We start from the raw sequence: 23,294 nt of genomic DNA, 5'->3' as shown, positions 1-23,294 counted from the left end.
TATCTTGATGTTCTAAAAATAGAATATCAGATTCTTAGGATTTTACTTCCCCCAAACATTATGTATGCTCGTACTAAAGCTAACTAATTCTAAATGTCAATATATTTAAGCGTCACACTTTTTTTTTTTTTTTTTTTTTGCGTACACAAAATGAATCTATTCTGAACCTGGCAATCTCTGCATGAGCGTGTGTGCATGTGTAAGCACCTCCCTTAAAAATTGCATCATCAAGAACAAAGGTTTGCCGATTAAAGCAGTTATTGGAGGTGTTCTTTTCTTTAAATCATTTTATTATTTGATTCAATAGGAATTTCAACAAATGACAGAACATGACTTCCCATCGCAAAATCATTCGAAACTCTTGTGAGAACACTCGGCAGTGTACGATTCAGTGTATTAAAACACTCATGAGTTTCAGGCTACCCTGCCGAAGACATCAAGGTCTTAATTCATACCTTTCAATCATTTTGAAAAATTCACTCAAAACAGTAAAACAAAACGGCTAACTCGATGGTAGCGGTATTAAAAAAAATATATGTATATATATATATATATATATATATATATATATTATTTTTTTTTTACCACCATGCCTCAGAAAAAATAAAAATAAAAACATGACGGTGCAAAATTGACGTTTCTGATTGTGCGGCCTTCAACTAGGCAAAATTTTTCAATCGTCAACTTTGTAAAATTGACCTTTGAGATTAGTTCTGCCATCGCTGTGAAGCGCCTTAAATGATGTTAAGAAGTCATGGATTGATGATTTCTAGTTTGTGGATAAGTGACTTCTGGTTGAAATGAGCTACTGTATGTGTCCAGTACAGGCAGTCACACCATTACTGTTTAAAAAAAAAAAAAAAAAAAAGGCTTCCCATTGTTTTGTGCCTTGTCATCGCTGCTATCCCTGTTCCTCCGCCCTCCGCTCATGCTGCCCAGTCGCCTTTTTCCTTTGCCATCCAACCTCACATTTCAGTTGGTTCATTGCTCAAGTATGACTCAGAAAGAGGTGTCGGTCTGCCATGCAAAACCAGCCTAACGTATGTGTGTCGTGTCTGCCGTGTGTAAAAGCAGTACGTGGATCAGGGGAGAGTGCGAGCGTGTCAACCGCGTGAGATAGCACAATTTGTGTGTGTGTGTTTTGTGTGTGTCGTGAAGTCGAGATGAGTGTTTGTTCTCACGCCTTATGTCCGACTGATTCTATGTCTTTGTTTCTTTGATGCTTTCCCTTCTGGACTCAACAATTTGCTCTGCTGCTCCTCTCCACTTTGAGTCATGACCGGTGACGGCGTTTTCTTATTTGGTGTCCTTTCTTCTCTCCCTTTGTAGGTGTTTCCTCCTCCTTTGACATTTATCGAGCAAGGCAGCAGAGCATTTTGGAATTCCAGTTTTTGTTTCGTTTTTTTTTTTTTGTCAATGTTATTGTCTTCCCATGAATGTTCCTGTCAACAATTGTTTTTCGACTCTGTGTTTGCCGAATTTTCAAACCAGCCTTGCCAGACTTGGACTCTGAAGGCAGACACAAAGGTTTTATTCCGGAGCCACGCACCATGACGGAAAGAGGCATAAAAGCAGCTGCTCGCATGACGAGAAAGTCCAAAAATCTCTGATACGACATCGACTCATTTGCTTTGAATCTGCCTTTACGCAGCGCTGCTTTACACGCCCGCCTCTTCATTTCACAGCCATCCATATCATGACTATCATTACATTTCATTCCAAAGCACACGTTTTTATCATTTTATTTTATTTTTTTATTAAACTCATTCAGTTCCAGCCAATTCTAGATTAAGTCTGAAAAGACGTTTAAAAACGTCTTTGGGAGTGAATGAGTACCACATTTGGAGGAGCTCCAGCAAAGCCATACCAGTCTTGTATAGTTTTAAGTTTCATGATCAGAATCTAACTTGACATTGACGAACACGACTTCCACATCCCTCAACCCTCTCTCGGTGCTCTCATATGATCACCCCATTTCGGGGGCACGTGCACTAATGTTCCCAAGCCATACGCCGCATAACCAACCTAACCTACGCTCACCCCGCACAGTCACAGTATAGCCACGGTGCTGTACTGTGCTGTTCTTTATTCATCAGTCCCAAAACACAATAAGAGGTACCATGTCTGTATTTCCCAAAAAAAAAAGACTCTCTCAGAAATATATGGAGTATATTTTTGAGAGCGGCCACATCCAAAAGCAACTTCCAGACTGAGTCCACCTCAAGCATTCAGTCGTGACACCTGTCGGGTTCAACCCGACAGAAGTTGGAAATCCATTAAGAGAATGTTGAGGTCTTGCAGTTGTTTTTGGATCAGCCATACAATGCGCCAAGTGCTTTTCTTTGGATGACCGTAGGCAGACCATCAGCAAGGGGGTCTTCGATCTATAAATAGAGCAAACTATGCAGAAAATAAATAAATACATTCAATTTCAATTTTATGACTGATGAGCAGCCGTGGAAAATAAACAAGTATATTCATGCAAGGTCAACTAGAATAAACTTTGTCCTGTTATGTTAAAAACAATAAATAGAAGAGCCACAATTAGACCGAAGTGCCCCTCTAATAGTCTGTCCTGTTGAGTCGTCTATTTTTATTGATTTTTTTATTTTTTTACTGAATTGGTATCAATGAAGATGCTTTCAAATGTGTGCAAAGAGGAAGAGAAAGCTCATTGCCGGCCTCTCGGGCTTGTTTTAAGACCAGAAAATTAGGGATGCCAAATTGTCATTGGTCTTTTCTGACACACCTTGTATTTCACATCAACTTTTCAACCCCCTCCCCTCCCCCCCTCCTTCCCTGCTCAGTTGTACTGTAGCTGCTATAGCACCAGACCTTGGCTAATTGGGTATAGAAGGAGAACTCGCAACACCCTGAGGACTTTTTTTTTTCTTATGTCCTCCCTTTCACCGATGGCACGATGAAGTGACTGACAGGTCAAGTGACCTTTCCCTTCCTCATTGGGGTTCATCCTGCCAACCTCTCCCCCGGGTGCCGGCAAGAATTGAGCAGCAAATGAATCTGGCCCTCTCTCCCATGTTAGGTCTTTATCTTGAGAAAGGCGATGTAAAAAAACGAAAGATGAGAGGAGATGATCAGAGGGACACAGTGAGAGCTGTTGAAACCTCCCGTTCAAATAAAGTGGCACTTTGCTACTCTCTATAAAACCAATCACTCCTATCGAGCAAGGCCATGTAGCTCACGTCACATGGGAAGGATTTTTCTGATTGGAACGCTCATGCCAGAGGAAGGTTGTCTTAAATATCTCTATGCTCTGCCCCGTCCGTGACTGATCTCCCCCACTCATCTGCAAATTTGTGGATATCAATATGTATGATGTAATGCATATTTGCGTGGCGACTAACTGAACTTTTTTTTTTCTTCCCAGATTGAACAGCGCGCTTCATAACACAGCAGGTCTAATTTACAGTGTGCCGTTGTATTGCTTCCTATCTCACTTTATGAATGCCGCCTTCCCCATCCTCCTTCTTCAACGTACCCTTTCCCCACCCCACCCCCCCTTCCAAACCCCACTTTCAACAGAAGCTCAGAGTAAGCCCTACTACTCCGATTACTCCCCCACCCGTTTGATTATCCACAAGGTGTGCACGAGCCACTACCTGGATCTCTTCATCACCATTGTCATAGGGCTCAACGTCATCACAATGTCCATGGAGCACTACCAGCAGCCGAAGGTCAGATGTGGTGCAGTGGAAAAGTGTGGTAATCATGTCAAAACTGATCACTGCCAATGATCCTTCCAACTTGGTCATAACTGCTCAATTTGGGTGGTGTTTTTGTGTAACATCGTAGCTGGAGTGAGTCCAATACTTTCCATGTATTGAATGTCTATCAGCATTTTGGAGAAAAATCTTAGGGATTAATTGTTAGTATTTTTCACAATGCATTTCAAACGGGCATCAATTATACAAAAAAATTGGCTATTTGTGTGCCAGGCGGGTTCCTTGAATAGCGGGCGTCGATTGTACTGTAAATTGAAAAAACAAACGATTTGATGGATCAGTCCAGCTTTGATCAGTTTGGTGACTTTTTTTTTAATAACTCTGATCGATTGGCTCAAAAATTCTGATAATGTACAGCCTAGTTGGATACTTCAGAAATTTCCGACACATGCGTTAAAATATTTGACTGACAGATTGACAGGTTTTTTTTTTGTATGTTTTGTTTTGTTTTTTGCGCGCTACCCAAAAACCATTTTAAATTCATCTTGGGTGGTCAATCGTGTAATCTTTTTTAAAATGAAGCCCCATCTGCTAAAACGAAGGTGCCATCACATGAAATGGCAGCCAAATTGAGTCTGAATAAAGATTTTTTTTTTTATCTGAAAATGTACATTTAAAAATGTGAAGGAATCACCAAAAAAAAAAAAGTTGAGTGTTTCAGGACGGGATTCGTTATTATTTTGTCTTTACGGAAGGGTTTAGGCATGTGCATTGAGGATGGCTGTCATTTATTTCAAAAAATAATACCTAACTTTCCGCGTAGTTTATATTTAAGTCTCCAGTTCCCATTTTTACAACTATTTTTATAACATTTACAACTACAAAAATTTCTGAAATTATGGTGACTGCGTTAGACGAACATAAACAGGAACTAGCTGTGAGTTGAAGGAATACCACCAGGGAGTATTAAGTCTCGAGGTCGATCACTTTTTCTTCGCTAGTGGTCAGTTTTGTTTGTTTTTTTGTTTTGTTTTTTTTACATACGAATGACCAAACAAAGTCAATCATTCTTCCCAGAGATGTCTGCAGATTGTGGTTCCTGGTTCTTGTGGCACATCTGGGTCACGCTTGAAAGGTTGTTTTCTTTTGGATCATGCCAGACCGAATAATATGCATCTTCTTTTCTCAATCTTCAGGAACTGGATGAAGCATTGAAGATCTGTAACTACATCTTCACTCTCATCTTTGTTCTGGAGTCAGTCTTCAAATTGGTTGCTTTTGGCTTTCGACGCTTCTTTAAGGACAAGTTAGTATTTGAATTAGCCGTCAGCCACCCCTGAATGGATGTGATGATTTGTCCGAGCGCTTCCGAGACCGCTCAAGTATTTGCTGTTGCTTGAAACTTTGGGGGTTTGACAACATGACTCGAACAGAATGATGGTAACTTAATTTTTCTTTTCAATATCTCATCAGAGGATTGTTGAAGCCTGTATGGAAAAAGAAACACCCCTTAAAACACCCATAAAACAAGCTGCCTGAAATTATTTCATAACTTTGAAATCTCTGGCTTTCCAATGGAAAAAAAAAAACAACACAACACGGATGCATGAACACACACACACACACACACACACACGTGTGGCCACATATCTTAAGAGTGGAGGTATCGTGATTTTTGGAACAGGTCTCCCGACAAGGACGTCACGTCCATTGTTCGTCAGAGCAGAGCGCCTTCAGCTATGGTCAACTGATACAATATGCTCAAACGCAAGAAGCGGATACACCCGATTAGCACAATGAGCCACCATTAACGTCTCTAACCTTTTGCATATTTATCTGGTTTCAATCATTGTGTCTTTGAAGGAGTTCAGAGAAAACAGGTAGTCCGCTGTAAATGCAACGGCCTGCTTTAGGAAATAGAAGGGATACAATTCTTGTCGAATTGTAATTGGCCTTATTACTCTTGAATCCAAAATTGTTCATACTTGAATCACATAAACTATTTGGGTTTTTTCAAATAAATTTGTTCGGCTGAACCAAGAATAAAAATTAACCCTTTCAGGAATCAGCGGTTACTCCAGTGGACAGTTTATCAAGGTTATCAGGTTACAGGTTCTCCTTATTGGTGCATGAAAGGGTTATCTAATCTTATTTTTTATCTCATCAAAATCCTTTTTTTTTTTAAAGTAAAAATGATGTGATTGCATGTGTGTAGGTGGAACCAGCTGGATCTGGCCATCGTGTTGCTTTCCATCATGGGCATCACTCTGGAGGAAATCGAGGTCAACGCTTCACTGCCCATTAACCCGACCATAATCCGCATCATGAGAGTCCTGAGGATTGCGCGAGGTAGGAGCTCACAGCCTCCAGACCTTCAACCCCCCACTTACTCACTCGCTCGCAGTTCAGTGATTTTAAGATGCCTTTGTAACACGTCCGCATCCCCGGGAGTTTCCCCTCTTTCATTTTTATATGACAGGTCTCAGCATGGTTTGGGTTGGGTGAGAGCCGAGCAGATGGCACTGATGAAAACAGCCAGCTGACAAACCGCAAACAGAGAGTTCAGGGTGGAAGTTAAGGAAAGAGTACCGGTAGTCGGGAAGAGCCGTGACGCATCGCGGCCGACGGCGAATGAAGCTGCAATTCACGGAGACTGTACGGAGAGACGATGTCATAATAAATGAAGGGGGTTAGAAAGAGAAGGCTGACAGCAGGCTGATTAACAACTCCTGAACTTAAAATAGATTACGAGATGAAGTGAAAGAATCCAGAGAGGAGCAAGGGGGAAAAGTTGAGATAAAAGGAATTAGGGGGGAGATGCATGAATGGGAGCTACAGAATCTCAGGGAGCATGAGAGCGCATACCCGAAGAAAGAAGACGGAGGATGCCGTATGTGGTAATTGCATTCGAAGAAAATATTATTGATGCAGCAATGTTGGGCAAGTTACTTCCAAAATCTCATTTGATTTGGAACACCAATCCGTGGATAGAGGAAACTCAAGCAAATGCAATTACATCCAAAATACTACAAGCTCCAAACCGAAGCAAGCACGAGACCAAAAAAATAATAGGATGTCTGCCTTTGCATCAAAATTTGTTCTCGCCACACATGTTGGAAAGGAACAAGGTAGAGCATAGCGTGGCCTATTTTAACTCATTCACTCCCAAAGATGTTTTTAAACGTCTTTTCAGACTTGGTCTAGAATTGGCTGGTACTGAATGAGTTCAAAGATGAACATGTACAATCGCATTAGTAATACAGTTTGAATACAGAAAAAAAACACCAGCATGGGACAAGCACTCGGAATCACTGTAGAAATCAATTCATTGAACGGATTATAAAAATTTGCATCTTAAAAATATTTTAATAGCGCCCCTTCATTATAATGTGTGTGCAGAGGTAGAGGGGTTTACACACAAACACAATCGGGGTGCAAGACGGTCCCCAACTGTCCTCGTCGCATGCACGGCCCATTACGTCATCCGCAAGGGAAGGGGCTTGCAGTTTACCATCATGCATCGGGCCCAGTGGGTCTATTTATGTTCACGCGATGTCAAGCCAAGCGCGCTCGGGCATGTTGCACTCAGAACGCCCTGATTTTGATGCAAAATGATCGACGCCCCATTCGACCGCCGCAAAGTCTCGCAAAATACCAAAAGAAAGAAAACTCCACCCATGCGCTCTTGGGCCCTATGTCTGTTTTCCCTCACTGTGTGCTATGTTGATTAAAAATATTTATTGACATAGCTGTGGCATGTTGGAGGATAGTGTTTATTACCACACTTGACTGTAATGTACCTTGGTTTTACCTTGGATACACTCTGCCCTGTCTGTCCTGTTCTGAGAGCCGCATGTGGCAACGTTTACTTATACGAGCTAGAAATTGCTATTATTCACTCGGTTGACGTCATGCAATGCGTCACGTGATGATGAACTAGGTAGGTAGGCCTAATTACAAAATAAAAAAATTAAAAAATCCCAGCAAGTGAGGTTTTTGGTCACACATTTGGGTCTTATACCGCGACCTCGTGCCAAAAATCATTAAGCCGCAAGAGCACTCAGAAAGTGCAGACCACTGCCAAGGCATTAACACTTGTCACCTGCAAAATCAATGAGTGAGCAACCACGGTCCAGCATCTTAATGGCTTCAAGGGATTAAAGTTTCATTCTTCTGGAGAGAACGGAATGTAATTAAGAAAAAAAAAAACAGAAGTGCAACAAATTACAGCCTGCTTGGATTTGACAGCTATATAAGGTTAAATGGGATTTAAATCAAAATGCAGCTCCGATCCAAATGAAACTTCCAACAACGATGGTTAAAAAAAAAAAAGTGGAGAGGAAAAAAAAAAGCATCCTCTCTGGTAGAGGTAATTAAAGAGAGCTCATTAGACATCTTAATAAAGAATGTGTTTAGATAAAGAAAACTGCAAAATCTCAGCGGAGCAATCACAATGATGCAGCTGGAAGGCTGTTTAACATTATATTGATGCTGGATGCATTTCTCAAAATATTTTTTTTTTTTAAATGAGAAATCGCATTCCAAAATGTGGAGAGATCACAAGATGAATATACTTTGTGTCAGCGGTATTTTTAGTTTTATCATGAAGTAAAACACTAATTGTTTCAGCAAGCGCTACCGACCTGCATGCCAAGATCTCATTATGTGAACATGCTGATGATACCTGCGCAATGTTTATTTTGGGGTCTTTATTGTGTAGAGGGCTGACCTCCACTTTAATGACTCATGGAGATGTATTTTTTTTAATCTTGTTTGTTTGTTTTTAATAGCACCATTATTCCCTCCACTCATCACACTGGCGTCAACCTCGCCACATTGTGTGTACCTCATCTCCCCTTAGGCACTATGAGCACTGTTTTGTTGTCATTTGCCGCATAATTAATCGATTTCGGTGTGCTCGATTGACGCAAGACCCGATGTCTTTCCCTCAAGATAGCTTGGAAACTTGTATCAAAAAATACCTCAACGACGACAGTGTTTGTTTGTTTGCCTGCAGTACTGAAGCTCCTCAAGATGGCGGTGGGGATGCGGGCTTTGCTCGACACCGTGATGCAAGCTCTACCTCAGGTACATTGCAACCACTGAACCTGCTTTTTTTTTAGATATATATATATATATATCATGTTTAGGGGATTAAGGCGTGCATATTCATTGTGATTTGTTGCCCAAATGAGTCAGCGAATGCAGGTGCAAAGGCTTTGCTCGCGGTGGCTTTGAAGGTGTTTCAGTTGGTAATTTGGAAGGGGGTGAAAAAAGTGTGAGAGAATAATGCCGCATGATGTTCACAGTACTCTTTGATACTGCTGCCTCTTGTAATTCAGTCAATCGGCAGTTCTAAAAAAAAAAAACTGCCCTAAGCTTGTCAAGATTCATATTAATAAATCGTTCTGAGGGGGGTTGGCATCTTGCCTTGGGTTAATTTGCATAATAAAACATTCCTAAAAAGTTGCTTTACCAAAACCAGTGATGTCAGATCTGCTGTAGTCTTTAGACACGTAATGTTTACTTCCCGTTTTCTTGGCTGCTTTCCCTCTCACTTTGAAACCGGAAAGACATGTTTCTATATACCTGTATAGTACAGTATTCCCACCTATGGACTTCGTCAAACGGAAATTCCCTCACCTGGAATACAAACATGAATTAAAATTTCGACTACAATATTAACGATCATCATTAACGATCGGATCCCGGAAGCCTGCAGTCGCGCAAACTCGTGCCGCTATTTACTTTCATTCGATCCAAAATGGCGATATGTAAGTGACTCTATTATGAGTTTTACTGGAATCGCCAACGATTTTCGATTTCATTCATTTAAGTTTACGTGCTCGTGGCTCGACGGACAGTCGAGTAAACGAACGTTTCCCGCAGTGCTTTACATGTTATCGTGCTAAAAACCTTTCGCTAACTGGACCGCTAATTAGACAGAAGGCGAGTTCCATAGCGCCAACTATGGGCGTGGAGGACTTCGAAGCGTCCGGTGGCTGGCTTCAAAAGTTTGTAGCATGACTTCAGTTGTCTTGTGTGGTGATCCAGGGGAGGTAAAGTTAGAGACGGTGAGTGAGTGGAAAGAAAAGCCACCAGGTGTTACTAGTCTCATTTTGTCGTAGATAATCCTAATTTTGTAACACGTCTTGTTACATTGTTCATATACCTGTACTGTATGCTGCTTTGTTTATAATATATAAACAGTTTTTGGAGCATATATTGCAGTATTTTGTTAACATACTTGCATGTTCATAAAGGAGATGTACCATAGTCGTTTCCCACATAAGGAAATTCTGTTAAAAGGAAAGATCGGACAACGCAAATATGATTCCTTACTCGAGAATACTTAGCTGTATATTTTTTGCCTGTGTTACTGGTTTATTTTTGCCAAGGAATTCCGTCATCTGCCAAATTCGTTTTGCTTCCTGTTATCACTCCGCAGGTGGGAAATCTGGGTCTTCTCTTCATGCTCCTCTTCTTCATCTTTGCAGCCTTGGGAGTGGAGCTGTTTGGTGACTTGAGTAAGGACACTTGATGCAGCATGTAGATTAGAAATAAAAATGGAAAAAAAAAGCTTTTCATGTGTCGCTTGAACTGTCGGCTTCCGCGTCTTTGTCCTCCTCCGTCCTCTTCCCAGTTTGCGATGAACTCCATCCTTGTGAAGGCCTGGGACGCTATGCGACATTCAAAAACTTTGGGATGGCGTTTTTGCTGCTCTTCAGAGTTTCGACTGGGGACAACTGGAATGGCATCATGAAGGTGAGATAAACAAATTTGCAAATGGAGCAACACGGGTGACAGTTTTAGTGTATTGGTCGATTGCCCTGAGGAACGTTGGCCCGAGTATCCATATGCATTGGATTTTGGCTCCTTTTCTGACCGCCGCTGACTTTGCATCACTTATGTTGCCAGTTTAGACATCCACTGAGATTTTTTTTTTTCCCCCTGCCTCTTTTGTATTAGCTTATATGCTATAGCATGCAAATTTTTAAAATAATATATCAACCTTTTGTTTTGTGGGGGGGGGCTTGCAAGCTCATTCGCTTGGTTGAGAAAATAAGATCCATTGTTGTAAATGTGAATCAACAGCGGTAAAAAGCGTCAAGATGAATCACGAATAACATCAAATGGTCTTAAAACGTAAAAGATCGCTTTGTCCAAACACAATAGAAAAAAAAAGTGAAACGTTAGCAACATGGCGATTGTCTGGGAACCACTATCAATACGCTGTAGATCGTTTTCGATCACTTGATCAGTGTTTGCATGTTAGGGTTGAAACGGAAAGAATAGTTAACTGACTCATTTTCATTTTTCTTTGTTTTTTTTCCTGTATAACCCTCATCAGTGATCAGTCGACCAATGTGCTGATGTTCATAATTTTTAATTTAATTTAATTTTTTTTCCGTTCTTGTTCCAGGACACTTTAAGAGACTGCGCCCATGAGACCAGTACCTGCTACAACACCGTTGTCTCTCCCATCTACTTTGTCTCCTTCGTCCTGACCGCTCAGTTCGTCCTGGTCAACGTCGTTATCGCTGTCCTGATGAAACACTTGGAAGAGAGCAACAAGGAAGCCAAGGAAGAGGCGGAGCTAGAGGCGGAGTTAGAGCACGAGCTCCACGGTGACGGGGGAGAAGTGGCGACAAGGTCGCCCCAGCTCAACCCTCTCACACTGGGCATGGACAGGTCCAGTTCTGGGGGTTCCCCATGGAGGTCCGGCGGGGGTGGGGACTCACCAACTGTCGATATCCCCAGAGACCCAGTAAACATCGGAGAAGAGCCTCCCTCGTGCCCGCAGCCACTTCCGGAGGTAAGAAAAAACATTTGATGGTGCATTCGATAACCCGAACGCACCATCCTTCACAGCCGTTCCCTGATGAGGCGACCTCGATGAGCTGAAGCGTTGTCATCCATGAAGCTGAAATGAGGCCCGTGCAAGCGCTACGAGCCATTTTTCACTATGTTGCATTCTCCTCCGCTGTCTATTCGGGTTTTCCGGTTCGTGCGTGGCTCTCGTTGGTCCCCGCGGAGGACGTGCCACCAGTCAAAGCCCAGGTCAGAGTGCCATGGGAAAGCTGGACCACATGGTCTTGTTCTACGCCTCAGCTGCTATTTGCAGACAACTTTGGGGGATAGGAAATAAGACATCTTGCCATCCCGGTGTTTCCCCTTTCTGGGGGTCTTTCTAAAATAAGATGGCTCTTTGGTTAAGGTTTCTTGGGATGGGAATTGTACTGTGATCTTGGAGTGCCGTCTTGTGGCAGGCACAGTCGTAGCATCACCGGGGGCTGTTTTTTTTTTTTTTTTCTCTCCCTCACGTGATGTCACTTTTATCTGTTTCTGTCTGATTAACTGTCGTTTTCTTTTCTTTGTTTGTATTCATTCTTTCTCTTCACATTTATTCTTGTCCCATCTGCTCTCCCCTCTGCTTCTTTCTCTGCCTTTCCCCACCCGCCTCACTTCTGTCTTCCCTCTGCTTTATCCAAGTTGGTCCAGCAAAGAGCGCAGTTTGACTCGGTTTCCCTGGTCATCCGGGGATCAATGGAAGGGGAGCTGAGTTTGATGGACAACTTGTCCGGCTCGGTGTGTCACTACTACGCGCTTGCCCCCAAAGCCAGCAAGCACGACCCGGACAAAAAGGTCAATAGATCACCAAGATATCCAAATGTCGTTTTTGTTTTGTTTTTGTCAAACATTTTGAGATGCACAAACAAGAATTGATCGTTGAAAAGAAATCATGATGCATATGATTGTCTCCCTACATTGTTCTTTTTTTTGTCCGTCAAGCCTGTGAATGGATGGAAATAGTCTTTAAGTGTCACCGTTCGAAACTCAAACTGCGCTCACAGAAGCGATGGGCAGAGGGTGTCTTCTCTCATCTTGCCGAAATTATTCGTAGCTTTTCAGATATGACCTTGCCTCACGGTTGAAACTTTTTTTTTTCCATTTATTGACCCGTTGATCCAACTTATTGAGAACATGTGATATTATCTCACTCCTTTTGGCAAATCTTCGTGGTTTATGAGCATTTAGCGCACAAATGTCCGAAATACTTTTTAGACGCTGCAGGATCTCCATTAAGCAGTAAAATATTTCCGAAAGGGGGAAAACAAGGACATATTGTCCGTAGATTTTTTTGGGGACGGAGTGGGGGGTAAGAACAGCATGTCATGTTTGCCAAATATCATGCCGCCCAAGAACCCATTACCATTTTTGTCCTGGAATTCCTCCACGTTTAATAACTTTTAACCAGCCTACCCTGTAGTTGAGCACCGCATGGAATCTCAGCCGTGATCTCATCCCCCTTCACTTGCAAGACTCATTCCATCATGCTCGACGGACTCACAGTTTGCGCATCCTCTGTCTGTTCCATAAGTTGCAGTGGCCGCTTTGGGTGTTCCGGACCTAGCTTGTCGTCATCAGTTGTTGCAAAGTTACCAAAGCCCACTCGAGATTTTTCTTGAATTTTGATGTTTTGAGTTCAGCCTGTGGTTTATTTGATCCAAACTCTATTGAGCACTGAGTAACTAAATAATGGATCACATCTGATGGTTGAGAATCTCTCACAGAGCTATTAGCGCTGAAACCTCCTCTTAGATTTATTAGTAGAAGTAGTAGTAGTATTTTTTGCGATAGTGGTTTAATTTCATCATTTTATTTGGCCCGCCAAAATAAATTATGCGCAGTTTGGTTCTTGCTAAAATACCAGAATTGCAAACTGTCTTCACAAAAAGGGCGACATTGCAAGTGTTTGTGTCACCAAGCCCGTTTTTAAGATAAATGTAATCATATTTGAAAAGAAAAAAAATGATGGGCCTGTGATTTCAACAGTACTTATTTGTCAATTTGCTGCGTTGCCAATATGTAACATGAAACGATTATGCATTTATTTGGGTTCAAAGTGATAACGGCCCGCCGAAGGAAATCATAACAATGATGTGGCCCGTGACAAAAATGAGTTTGACACTCCTTCTGGACCTTGTAACAAACCGAACACTGCATCAAAATTTCAGTCCCAGAGGTTAAAGGTCAAGCTTTTTTGTTTTTGTTTGTATTATTATTTTTTTTTAATCTTAAATAAGAAGTACCTGAAATCATATGTCACAGCTGTATTTGGCCTTCACAATGTGTCAACGGTTTATCTTCCGACAAGAAACTGGCTGTAATAAATGCACTTCAGTTAAAGTCGAAGTTTGTTCCAGAACGCCGTCACCTCTGATTTCCAAATAGAAATCGACAGTAATCGACATCTGAATCGGGTCAGCACCAAATTGTCGCCATCGTAAAACCTTGATGAAATGTCCTGGCATCGTTATTTTTGCATTTCGACATTTTGAAAGGAGAACGGTATGGTAACACTCAGTCGTAACTTTTAAACGGCAAATTCGAAGTTTAATTCGGATTCTTTTGGCAAATTGACCGTTTAAAACTCATAACTCTGATACCTAGCGAGAACCGAATACGGGGCCACGGAAGTCCGTTTCTTTCAGTTTCCAGTCGCCTCTTTTTACATCCCTTGAGGCTGGCCCTTCTTTTGTAAATCGCTAAAAAAGCCACAAAAAGCAAAACACACATGCAGAAGTCGATCCTTTGATGCTCGCTAAATTTTATGAGGCAGCCTTCCCAACTATGACTTTGGAGACGCATTTCCATTTCCAAACCTTCCAAAAACTGCACGTTTTTTCTTCCATGATCCCATCCTGTCGGGGAAACATCCAAGTGTGCCAATCATTTTGTCCGCGGGTCCCCCATTTATCATACTGAATGTTTCTCCGCTTTGCTTGTATCTGTTGTTCAAACGTGTCGCGCCAATTGCTCCGGTTTTATGTCACCTTCGTGTTTGTGTTGATTTGCTTTCTCTGCTCACCCGCCACTTGTCTCTTCCTGTTTAGATTCCCCTAGCTGAGATGGAAGCTCTGTCTCTGGCCTCAGAGAAATCCTGGTCCCTAGCTCTGACAGAGGAATCGCTCGCTGACGATTTTAATCCCCTCTCCCTAAGCAGCCTGGAATTCAATGTACTGACAGTTCCTTTTTTTTTTTCTTTCTTTCTTCCTTCATACCTGCTCCCCCTCCTCCTCCCATTTGCAGTATCCTGTAGTCGTGTTTCCTTTCCAGGGTATTCCAAAGCCACTTGCCCACTTTGCCGCCCTTTCCACGGCTCACGCGTCATAGGCGCAGCAACTGGGTGCCAACTTGTTAAAACGTTGAGTTAAAACCCAGATGTGTCTCGGCGCACCTAAAACACCTCAATCATTCAAATCATGGCTATGGCAAAATGTTTTTACTGTCCAATCAAATGAAGTATATAGCCTTGAGGTTTGTACAATATAACACACCCTTGCAATACTCATTTGGAAGTAATAAGTCATTTCGAAACCATCACGAAATGAGCATCATTCAGGAAGTCATTTGAAGCGTCTCACAGAGACGGACGCAAAATGCTTTTTGAAAGTGTAGTTCAATGCGTGGAAAAGTAGTAGGATGTCATTTTCAGAATTAATTTGGAATGTGGATTTAACAGATGTGGTTTTCAACATCGGTCCTCGTAAAAGACAGCTTTCCACGTTGTCGTCGGACAGCAAACGTGTGGGGGGGGCGAAACATTTGGAAGCAGTTAGCGACCTCAGACTTTTTGACCTTGGCAAGGAAGTCACACCGACGATGTACAACAGACCTGACGTTTTGATTTCCCCAATTGTGGCTGTTGCCCAACCAGGACCCCCCCCCCCCCTCCCCCACCCCACTGTCGTGAAGCGTGATTTGGTCATGGAGCTTCTTTTTTTCCTGGCAAAAGGCAACAACTGCTGAAGTACAGCAAATGACGCCAGGTCGCCATGTTCATTACAGTCTGCATGATTACAAAGTAGAATAACATCAAAATTGATTTCCGGCGATCTGATATTATATTATGCAATTTGAGGACACATTTCTTCTGATATTCGGACTTTATTCTTTTAAAACCATGACTTTTTATTAAAATATTACTTTCTGGATCACAACCTCCCCTACATAATATTTTGGCTTTATTTTTATATGACTACACATTTTCACATTTTACAAATTCTCATCCGCACCTGAACAATTTTAGTGATCCACGAGAAATTCGTATATTCACGTGTACATTCCCACCTGAAAATTGTCGCTTCTCTTCCTCCAGCGGTCACTCTAACCTTGGTCCGTACTGCATTCTGGCTAAGCGAAACATTTGAGTCCAAATTATTATATATATTTTTTTTAAATAAAAGCCTCAGCCAGCACATGACATGAAATCACTGTTAATTTGATTGTGCCAGACAGGCAGCAATGAAAATGGCAAAAAAATAACAATAAAAATGGGGGAAGTCAAGGGCTATAAGTGAGAATGGAAGGCCTTTGTGAATCTAACCATGAGTCTCCCACCTCCTTTCCATCTTTCCAGCCCGATGTGTGCTCGTGCAGTAGAGTAGTGCACTTGGCAGTTTAAGGCCTTTTTTTTCCCTTTCGAATCTCCTTCCGCGTTTGTTCCGCCTTTCTCCACTGCGCTTTCCATGTGAGTCCGCGTTTTTTACCCCCCCCCCCCCCCCTCCCTCCCGTCACGATTCTCTCTCCTGTCAATGTCGTGTTTTGGTCTCCCCTCTGTCTATACTGTCTTGTAGTGAGCACCCATGGGCCGGGCTGCAAGACACTGCCCCAGCTGACAGCAAGATCGTACCTTTAGCTCCAGTTCAGCTTGCGCTTTATCGAAGCTGCTTTTAAGAAATTCGGTTTGCTAAGATTTCTGTGACCTGTGGCAGCTCTGTTCCAGCCACCTTCTAACATTTGTTTTCCGTGTTTGCCGAAGCCCGCCGCCTCTTCGTTGATTGTCATCTAAACGATTAAGATTCAGCCACCCATTTCGCATCGGAAAGTTGACTCCTCTGTGATCTGACAGGCCGAGCAGCCCGACCCCGGCGAAGCCCCCGAGGACAACCTGCTTAGTGTCAGGAAGCCCGCGGTGGGACGCACGCACTCCCTACCCAACGACAGCTACATGTTCTTCCCCCAGCAGGCCTTTGGCAAGCCCGTTGCAGCTTCAGCACAACTTCTAGCACAGACGCCTCGACCCCAGCGTGTACTGGGCTCCCATTGGGCCCAGTCAGGTAACACCAGATGCAATAATTAGCGCCCTCAGATTGTCATATTGTGAAGATACATACAAACATATTTGCAAGATTTTTATTTATTTATTTTTTTACAAATGTATTGATTTTGACAAATGGTGAGTATCCAAAAGTCAGAATTTATGAATCATCCAAATTTGGATGTCTGGTGAGTGACAGTATTATTATTACTATTTTAATGCATGAGGAAACTTCCCATCTTTTGGTTTCCAGGCTCCAGGGGTTCAGTGCGTTCCCAACCTGAAGAATTTTCCCAACGACTGACCATCCCCACCGACCTCTTCAGACCCATCAGCCCCCACAGCCACTCGGACTCTGAAGGTATCCCGCGACTACCCCCACCCAGACGCACGCACGTCGTGAGCCGCAAGCTCCGCAGACAGGTGACCCAACTGGCACTGCTGCACACCTCTTCCATTCATGCCTTCGGGATGATTTGAACCTTTCATGAAGGTCGCATTTGACTTTTCTCGTGCGGCGACTGGATTTAAGTGACATACGCTGTGTTTAACCACAAGTGAAAAGAGGTTTTGTGTGTGTGTTTGTGTGTTCTTGTACTCATGACATTGTGAGGACCAGCATGAGTTTTTAACCAACAGAGTGAGGACTTAGCAGGCTTTTTTAACTTGGTCCTCACTGTGCCACAAGTACAGGAATGTGTGTGTGTGTGTGACCTTTTCAAACTCAGACTGCAGAAGATTTCAGCTCAGGGCAAAAGGATTGGTAGGGTCACCGTAAAACATAGTTTGCCAGATAATCGTAATAATGAAGTCCTTTTTACTGTTTCGCAACAAGTGCAGTTTGGAGAAAAGAGGAAGCTACATTATGAGTATAAACAAATGCATTGAAAACATTTTGATTTCCTGTTTGTTTCTCATTCTAAACGGTGTCAATCCCCTCTTCCCCTTCCTCCACCCCATCCTCCCCCACTCACGGATTTGTTAACTCATTTATTTATTTGTGAAAATTTCCATACTGTGTCTGTGTTATGATCTGATCCCAGCTTAGTTGGGCCCAGAAACCGCCTGAACCAGAGCTCCTGCTCAAGCACAGATACTCCTGTTTCTGAAACAGTGAGGGAGTTTAAAAAAAACAACAATTTTTAATGGATTGAGCTACCATTTGGCCTTCCAGAAACGCTGAAATCAAAATGTTCATATCGGCGAGAGTCTGAGTGACTTGTGCGTTTGCAGGCTTCGAATATTGAGACCACCACCTACAAATGTGGCCAAGCAGGCAATAGTCCGCTGAGTATCTGAAATGTATTACAAGGTTACCATGACAGGGTGACTGCATGTACAGGATTTAAGACGGACCAATTTGTACTTTGGCTTATAGGATGTTAAAACAGAAGAACTTTGAAAACAACAAAAAGAAATGCTGTTCAAATGCGATGCATTCAGTCATTGTGATGGAGCACTCGAGATTTTTTTGGAGGCGGGGGAGGGGGGGGGGCTTGACTAGTCACCGTTCATGTAAAATTATCCGACAGGGTAATTTGTGAAAATTAGCATTGTTTTAGAATGCATTATGGACAGCATTTACTCATTACTTATCTTGCGTTCGTGCAGTCTGGGTATACTGTCTCTGGCCACAAGGCGTCTCTATTGTGCCACATTTAATACGCATGACTTTTTGAAAAGAAGCAGTCATCAGGTATTGTTGTCACGTCACAAACACGTTTGCTTCAACAATTACATGCTGTTGTCACCTTTGATCAAACGTGTGAAAGTGAAAGGGTAGTGAGGCATCATCTGGCAAGAGTTTTTTTTTTGTTTTTTTAAACGTCACTCACACGTTTAGGGAATATCATTTTTGGATTGCCAAAAGAGTCAGGCGTCAAATTATATTCCATTCCAAGTTTCAAATCTTGACTCAGGCCCTTCTTGTGTGACATTTTCATGCTTGTGTGACTCCAGCTTCCGCTATATTTCTATACTATGTGCCTTCTAATCGACTGGCAATTTGACCAGTAGTTTTCAGGTAGGCCGCCTCCTGTCCAATGTTAACTAGGATAGGCTCCAGCTCACCCTAAAGGTCAAGTACGATAGAAAACAGATGGATGAATAGAAGTTTACTGTCTGTAATATTTATCGACAATATTGATGTGCCAAAGAACAACAAGAATGTGTCAAAACTTTGCGTATGGAGTAAATTTAGCATGTTAAGTGTAACGAATACCAAAGTCGCGTTGCTGAATCAAACTTTTGTTAGTATTGACACCGCTTAAAGCATAATCATTTGGTCAAAGTGCCCCTCGAAATGAGACTGCTGGTATACTCGGAGAGCCATTCCCAGTGTTTTGATTGCTTCCATTTTTTTTTTCTGTGTGAAAAGGGAGTCGAACAGGGAGAAGAATTGTCAATCAATTCACTCTAAATTCACAATATAACCTTTGAGCGTCCGGATTTGAATTGAATTGAATCCAACTTTATTCTCTTGGCATTTGCGCAACGCGGCGTAACTGTTGTAGCGCTATGTTTCATGAATGGCTGCAACGACTCCAGCGATCCTTTCCTCAGATGACAATCAGAGCATATCTAACCCAGCTTGTGAACTATGAGCCAAACTACGACTTGTCACCCTCATCCGCTCACGCTAACCAGTTTCCCCATCTCATTTCTAATCCCATCCCATGACCTTCTTCCAAATTCCCCTCTCATTACACATTTATCTCCAACGTCCTCACCCCTACTCCCCCCAACCCCACCCGGTTCTCCATCTTGCAGGTCGCAGTGTCTACAGAGTCGCAGGAGGCCCTGTGTTCAGATGGAGGGGAAAGCAGTGAAGGACTTGCGAATGTGGCTTCTCTGGGCCTCCCTCCATCCTCCTCTTCCTGCTCCTCCACCTCCTCACCCTTCCCCTTCTCGCAGCAGCAACAGCAGCCAGCTCTCCATCTGGTCCCTGCCACACCTGGCGCCTCCCCGAAACCTTCGCGCCCCAGCAGTGTGCACACCCAGCTACGCGACCAGGACCGCCTTGACTCCCGCTCACCCTGCTCGTCCTTACCGACGCCGCAGCAACAAAATCCGGCCTCTGTGGATCCGGAAGTGTCTCTAATTACCGCGGGAGTGTTGACAGGAAGTGATGACATCACGGCACCGGGTGATGAACTAAGCAGCGGCATCGGAACGAAAGAGGCTAGCAAAAACAATGCGGACTTCCAAGAAAGTGGGAGTTCTTGTTTGAGGGCGTTGAAGAGGTTTCATAGTGTTGACACACAAGGCCGCAGCATTCTTCTGCCCCGCCCCCGCCCCTACTCCTGGTCGGACGACCCACGTCGCCACTCGGTGGAGGTTTGCTCCGCGGTGGAGTGCAGCGCCACGTCCACTTCCTCTGGTTTCGTGTCGCAGGCTGACGGTCTGCAAATCCACAGCCAGACCTCCACTCAGACTTCACAGCTCTCACCTCGACGGAAGAAGAAGATGAGTCCTCCCTGCATTTCTGTGGAAGCCCCTGATGGATCGGAGCCCCAGTCCAGCCTCTACCCTGCTCTTGGTCGCTTAGGGTTGCCCCAACCCCTGCCCAATCGGGACACCTGCCTGAGGAGGCGAGCGCTTTCTAGTGACTCCAAGGACTCCTTTGACCTTGGGGTCGGAGAGAGTTCAGGGCTGGATCGTGACTCTCCAAATCCCAACGCCAACCCCAAGCTACTGACACTTCCCGGTTTATCCTTTGAGAAGACGAGCTTGGAGCACTGATCCACAAAAACACACGCAAAGACTCGCCACAAGATGAAACACAGACACTGATGCACCTTGTGTATCTCTGGTGGTGATAGAACTAGTAATAATGCTGTAGAGAGTAATAATGCTTAAAAAAACAAAAAGAAAAAAAGCATCTTTGGTTCCTTTTAGGAGCAGGGCTGTCATAGTGTTCCCGGCCTTTGTTTGTATTGGTATTTATTATTATTATGTTTTTTACTGCCAATACAATAAGACAGGAAAACTAATAAGACATCGGATCCTCCCCCGCCCCGCTACACTCGCAGGCCAACGGCTGCAGTTTGATCCAATCACCTCTGGAGTGACGACATGAAATGACATGCACTTGACGTTTGGTGTTTCACAGGGTCGACTTTGACCATTCATTGGAGGCACAAAGCAATATGAACGTTTTAGAGGCACTATTTTCTTAAATTATTGGGCCATAGCGTTTATGCAGGGCATTGTTGCATTTTATTTTGGGTTTTTTTTCCCCTCAATGCCGGGCTTTGGATCGAAATGGTTTATCTTTGGCTTTATTCCACTCTAGGTTTTTTTTTTTTTTTTTGGCTTTCTTGGCTTATTGAAAAAAGTGTTGTGAACCATGTACAGTATTTGGAGGGAAAAAATATCTATCCATGTCTCTCTCTCTCTCTCTCTCTGAATAGGGTGAGTCTTAATTAATCTCCATGGCAGAGGCTCCGTTGAACCCTTGAGACAGATTCACTGAACCCTTAGGGTTTGATCGAACCCAGGTTGAGAACCACCGATCGAGATTGAGACGTCTCTCCATCTAGAAGTAAAAATGGATCTATATTTTTTTCCGACAAGTACGTGGTGAAAATGGTTAATTTTCATTGATTATCTTATTCTCTCAAATCAATACAAAGCTGAAAAAAGTGTTTTAAATGCAAAATTTTATCATGAATTTTTTTTTTTACCGTTGCCCGGTGGTCGACTTGTTAACGCGTCGTCCTCACAGCGCAGAGGTGCAGGGTTTCATCTCGGCTCCGGCCTTACGCCACACCACAGTTCGAACTTTAACATTGTTTGGACACTGTTTAAAAAATGTTGAGGGTTGTGGGCGGGATCAAATTGTCTTTTACTTGTGTGATGCTGAAAATGATAACAAAAAGCACATTATTTCATGTTACACCTCATGAACCTAATTCTATCGTATTTATTTATTTTTCAGAATAAACACTTATTTAAACTTGTATTCCTGAAGCACATTTGATTTCAAAAGAATGTTGCCTCCATACAACGTGTATATATGTATATATTTAAACGTTTTTAGCCAAATAAAAATAACTCTCTTCATCTTGATGAGAATATGACCAGACCTTTGAACAGCACCTTCCTAGCTTGATGTCATAAAAGTGTTCAGGCTGCTTCCCAATCTCGCAAGCAGGGGCGCGCTTAACGAGGCAGAATTGCTCTCGTGATTTTTAAGTGCGACGTTTTTGCCCAATCCGAATTCCGAACTTTCATAACGTTCCTAATCTTTAACCGACAGTATTCTCCCAGAGGGAAGTATTGAATTGTATCTTGTGCGTCCCCCTTTGACTTTACTCATCTCAGCTTGTGGGCCACCCCCACTCCAAATTGTCCTCAAGTTGAGTGGACCAATGTATTCACGTCCTACGAAGCTATCAATAACAATTATTGATAATGGTGTTGCCACTTATGAGCAGTGTTGAAGCCTCTTGACAAATATTTGCCTGATTTCAACCATATTATGATTCAGTCAGCATACTGATCATAGTTGGCATATACTGTGTGCACCTTTTATGAAACAACTTATGTTACGTCCTTCCAGGAGCATAGAGTCTGAAGCGGCCCGCCAGGGGCTCCAACCCGGCACGTGGGGATCGTCGTCCTGCCTCTCAGTTAAGTGGCCTTCTCAGGGCCAGAAGTGTTGGCACTGATGAGATGCGTGCATGTCGCCGAGAGGCTTCCAATCTTTGCATGCAGTGAGAAAATAAAATGCAACTCCTCTAGAAGCAGTGGCGGTATGCAGCATATCATGTGTTGTGTTTGCGAAGTCACTTCAAATGTGTAGTGAAAGACCAGTTTGTGAAGTTAATAATAATAATAATAATAATTGTAAATTATTTTATATTTACATTGATGCTATAGTTAAAAAACGTGATTTGACATTCATTATTTTAATGATTTTTATACGTATTAATAGTATACGACAGAATATATAGTAAGGCGTTTTTAGCCCGAAAACACGACATGGTATAGTAAGGCATTTTTAGCCCAAAAAAAACGACATAGTAGTAAGGCGTTCTTAGCCCGAAAAAAACGACATAGTATAGTAAGGCGTTTTTAGCCCGAAAAAACGACATAGTATAGTAATGCGTTTTTAGTCCGAAAATAAACGACATAGAAGAGTACGTTTTTAAGCCGAAAAAAATGACATAGTATAAAAAAGTATAAAAAAACGACATAGGCGTTTTTAGCTAAAAAAAAACAAAAAGTATAGTAAGGCGTTTTTAGCTTAAAAAAAACAACATAGTATAGTAAGGCGTTTTTAGCCCGAAAAAAACCAACATAGTATAGTAAGGCGTTTTTAGCCCGAAAAAAACGACCTAATATATATAGTAAGGCGTTTTTAGGCCGAAAAACGACATAGTATAGAAAGGCGTTTTTAAGCCGAAAAAAACGGCATAGTATAGTAAGGCGTTTTTAGGCCGAAAAAAACGACATGGTATAGTAAGGCGTTTTTAGGCCGAAAAAAAATGACATAGTATAGT

General features: G+C 42.7%; 1 protein-coding gene across 14 annotated transcripts in view; it reads left to right on the top strand.

Moving 5' to 3' along the window:
* The window catches only part of cacna1g (calcium channel, voltage-dependent, T type, alpha 1G subunit), an 83,295-nt gene extending 61,544 nt beyond the window's left edge, over positions 1-21,751 (top strand). For 4 of the 14 annotated variants that reach the window (XM_086139008.1, XM_086139011.1, XM_086139010.1 and 1 more), the window contains 12 exons: positions 3,547-3,695; positions 4,880-4,989; positions 5,899-6,032; positions 8,701-8,771; positions 10,132-10,210; positions 10,327-10,448; positions 11,107-11,499; positions 12,177-12,329; positions 14,582-14,704; positions 16,600-16,807; positions 17,042-17,211; positions 19,558-21,751. In XM_086139008.1, coding sequence (XP_085995134.1) covers positions 3,547-3,695; positions 4,880-4,989; positions 5,899-6,032; positions 8,701-8,771; positions 10,132-10,210; positions 10,327-10,448; positions 11,107-11,499; positions 12,177-12,329; positions 14,582-14,704; positions 16,600-16,807; positions 17,042-17,211; positions 19,558-20,529 — 2,684 coding nt within the window. In that variant the 3' untranslated portion in view covers positions 20,530-21,751. Of the gene's footprint in view, positions 1-3,543; positions 3,696-4,879; positions 4,990-5,898; positions 6,033-8,700; positions 8,772-10,131; positions 10,211-10,326; positions 10,449-11,106; positions 11,500-12,176; positions 12,330-14,581; positions 14,705-16,599; positions 16,808-17,041; positions 17,212-17,831; positions 17,902-19,557 lie in introns of all 14 variants that reach the window. The other 10 variants (XM_086139020.1, XM_086139009.1, XR_015104132.1 and 7 more) reach the window with 9 other exon arrangements.
* The last annotated feature ends 1,543 nt before the right edge of the window (positions 21,752-23,294 follow it).

The sequence above is a fragment of the Hippocampus guttulatus genome, chromosome 19 (genome assembly GCF_054856545.1).
Source record: "Hippocampus guttulatus isolate MCC_2025c chromosome 19, RoL_Hgut_1.0, whole genome shotgun sequence".
Classification (NCBI taxonomy): domain Eukaryota; kingdom Metazoa; phylum Chordata; class Actinopteri; order Syngnathiformes; family Syngnathidae; genus Hippocampus; species Hippocampus guttulatus.
Note: the sequence above shows the minus strand (reverse complement) of the source record. Positions and strands in the feature narration are given on the sequence as shown.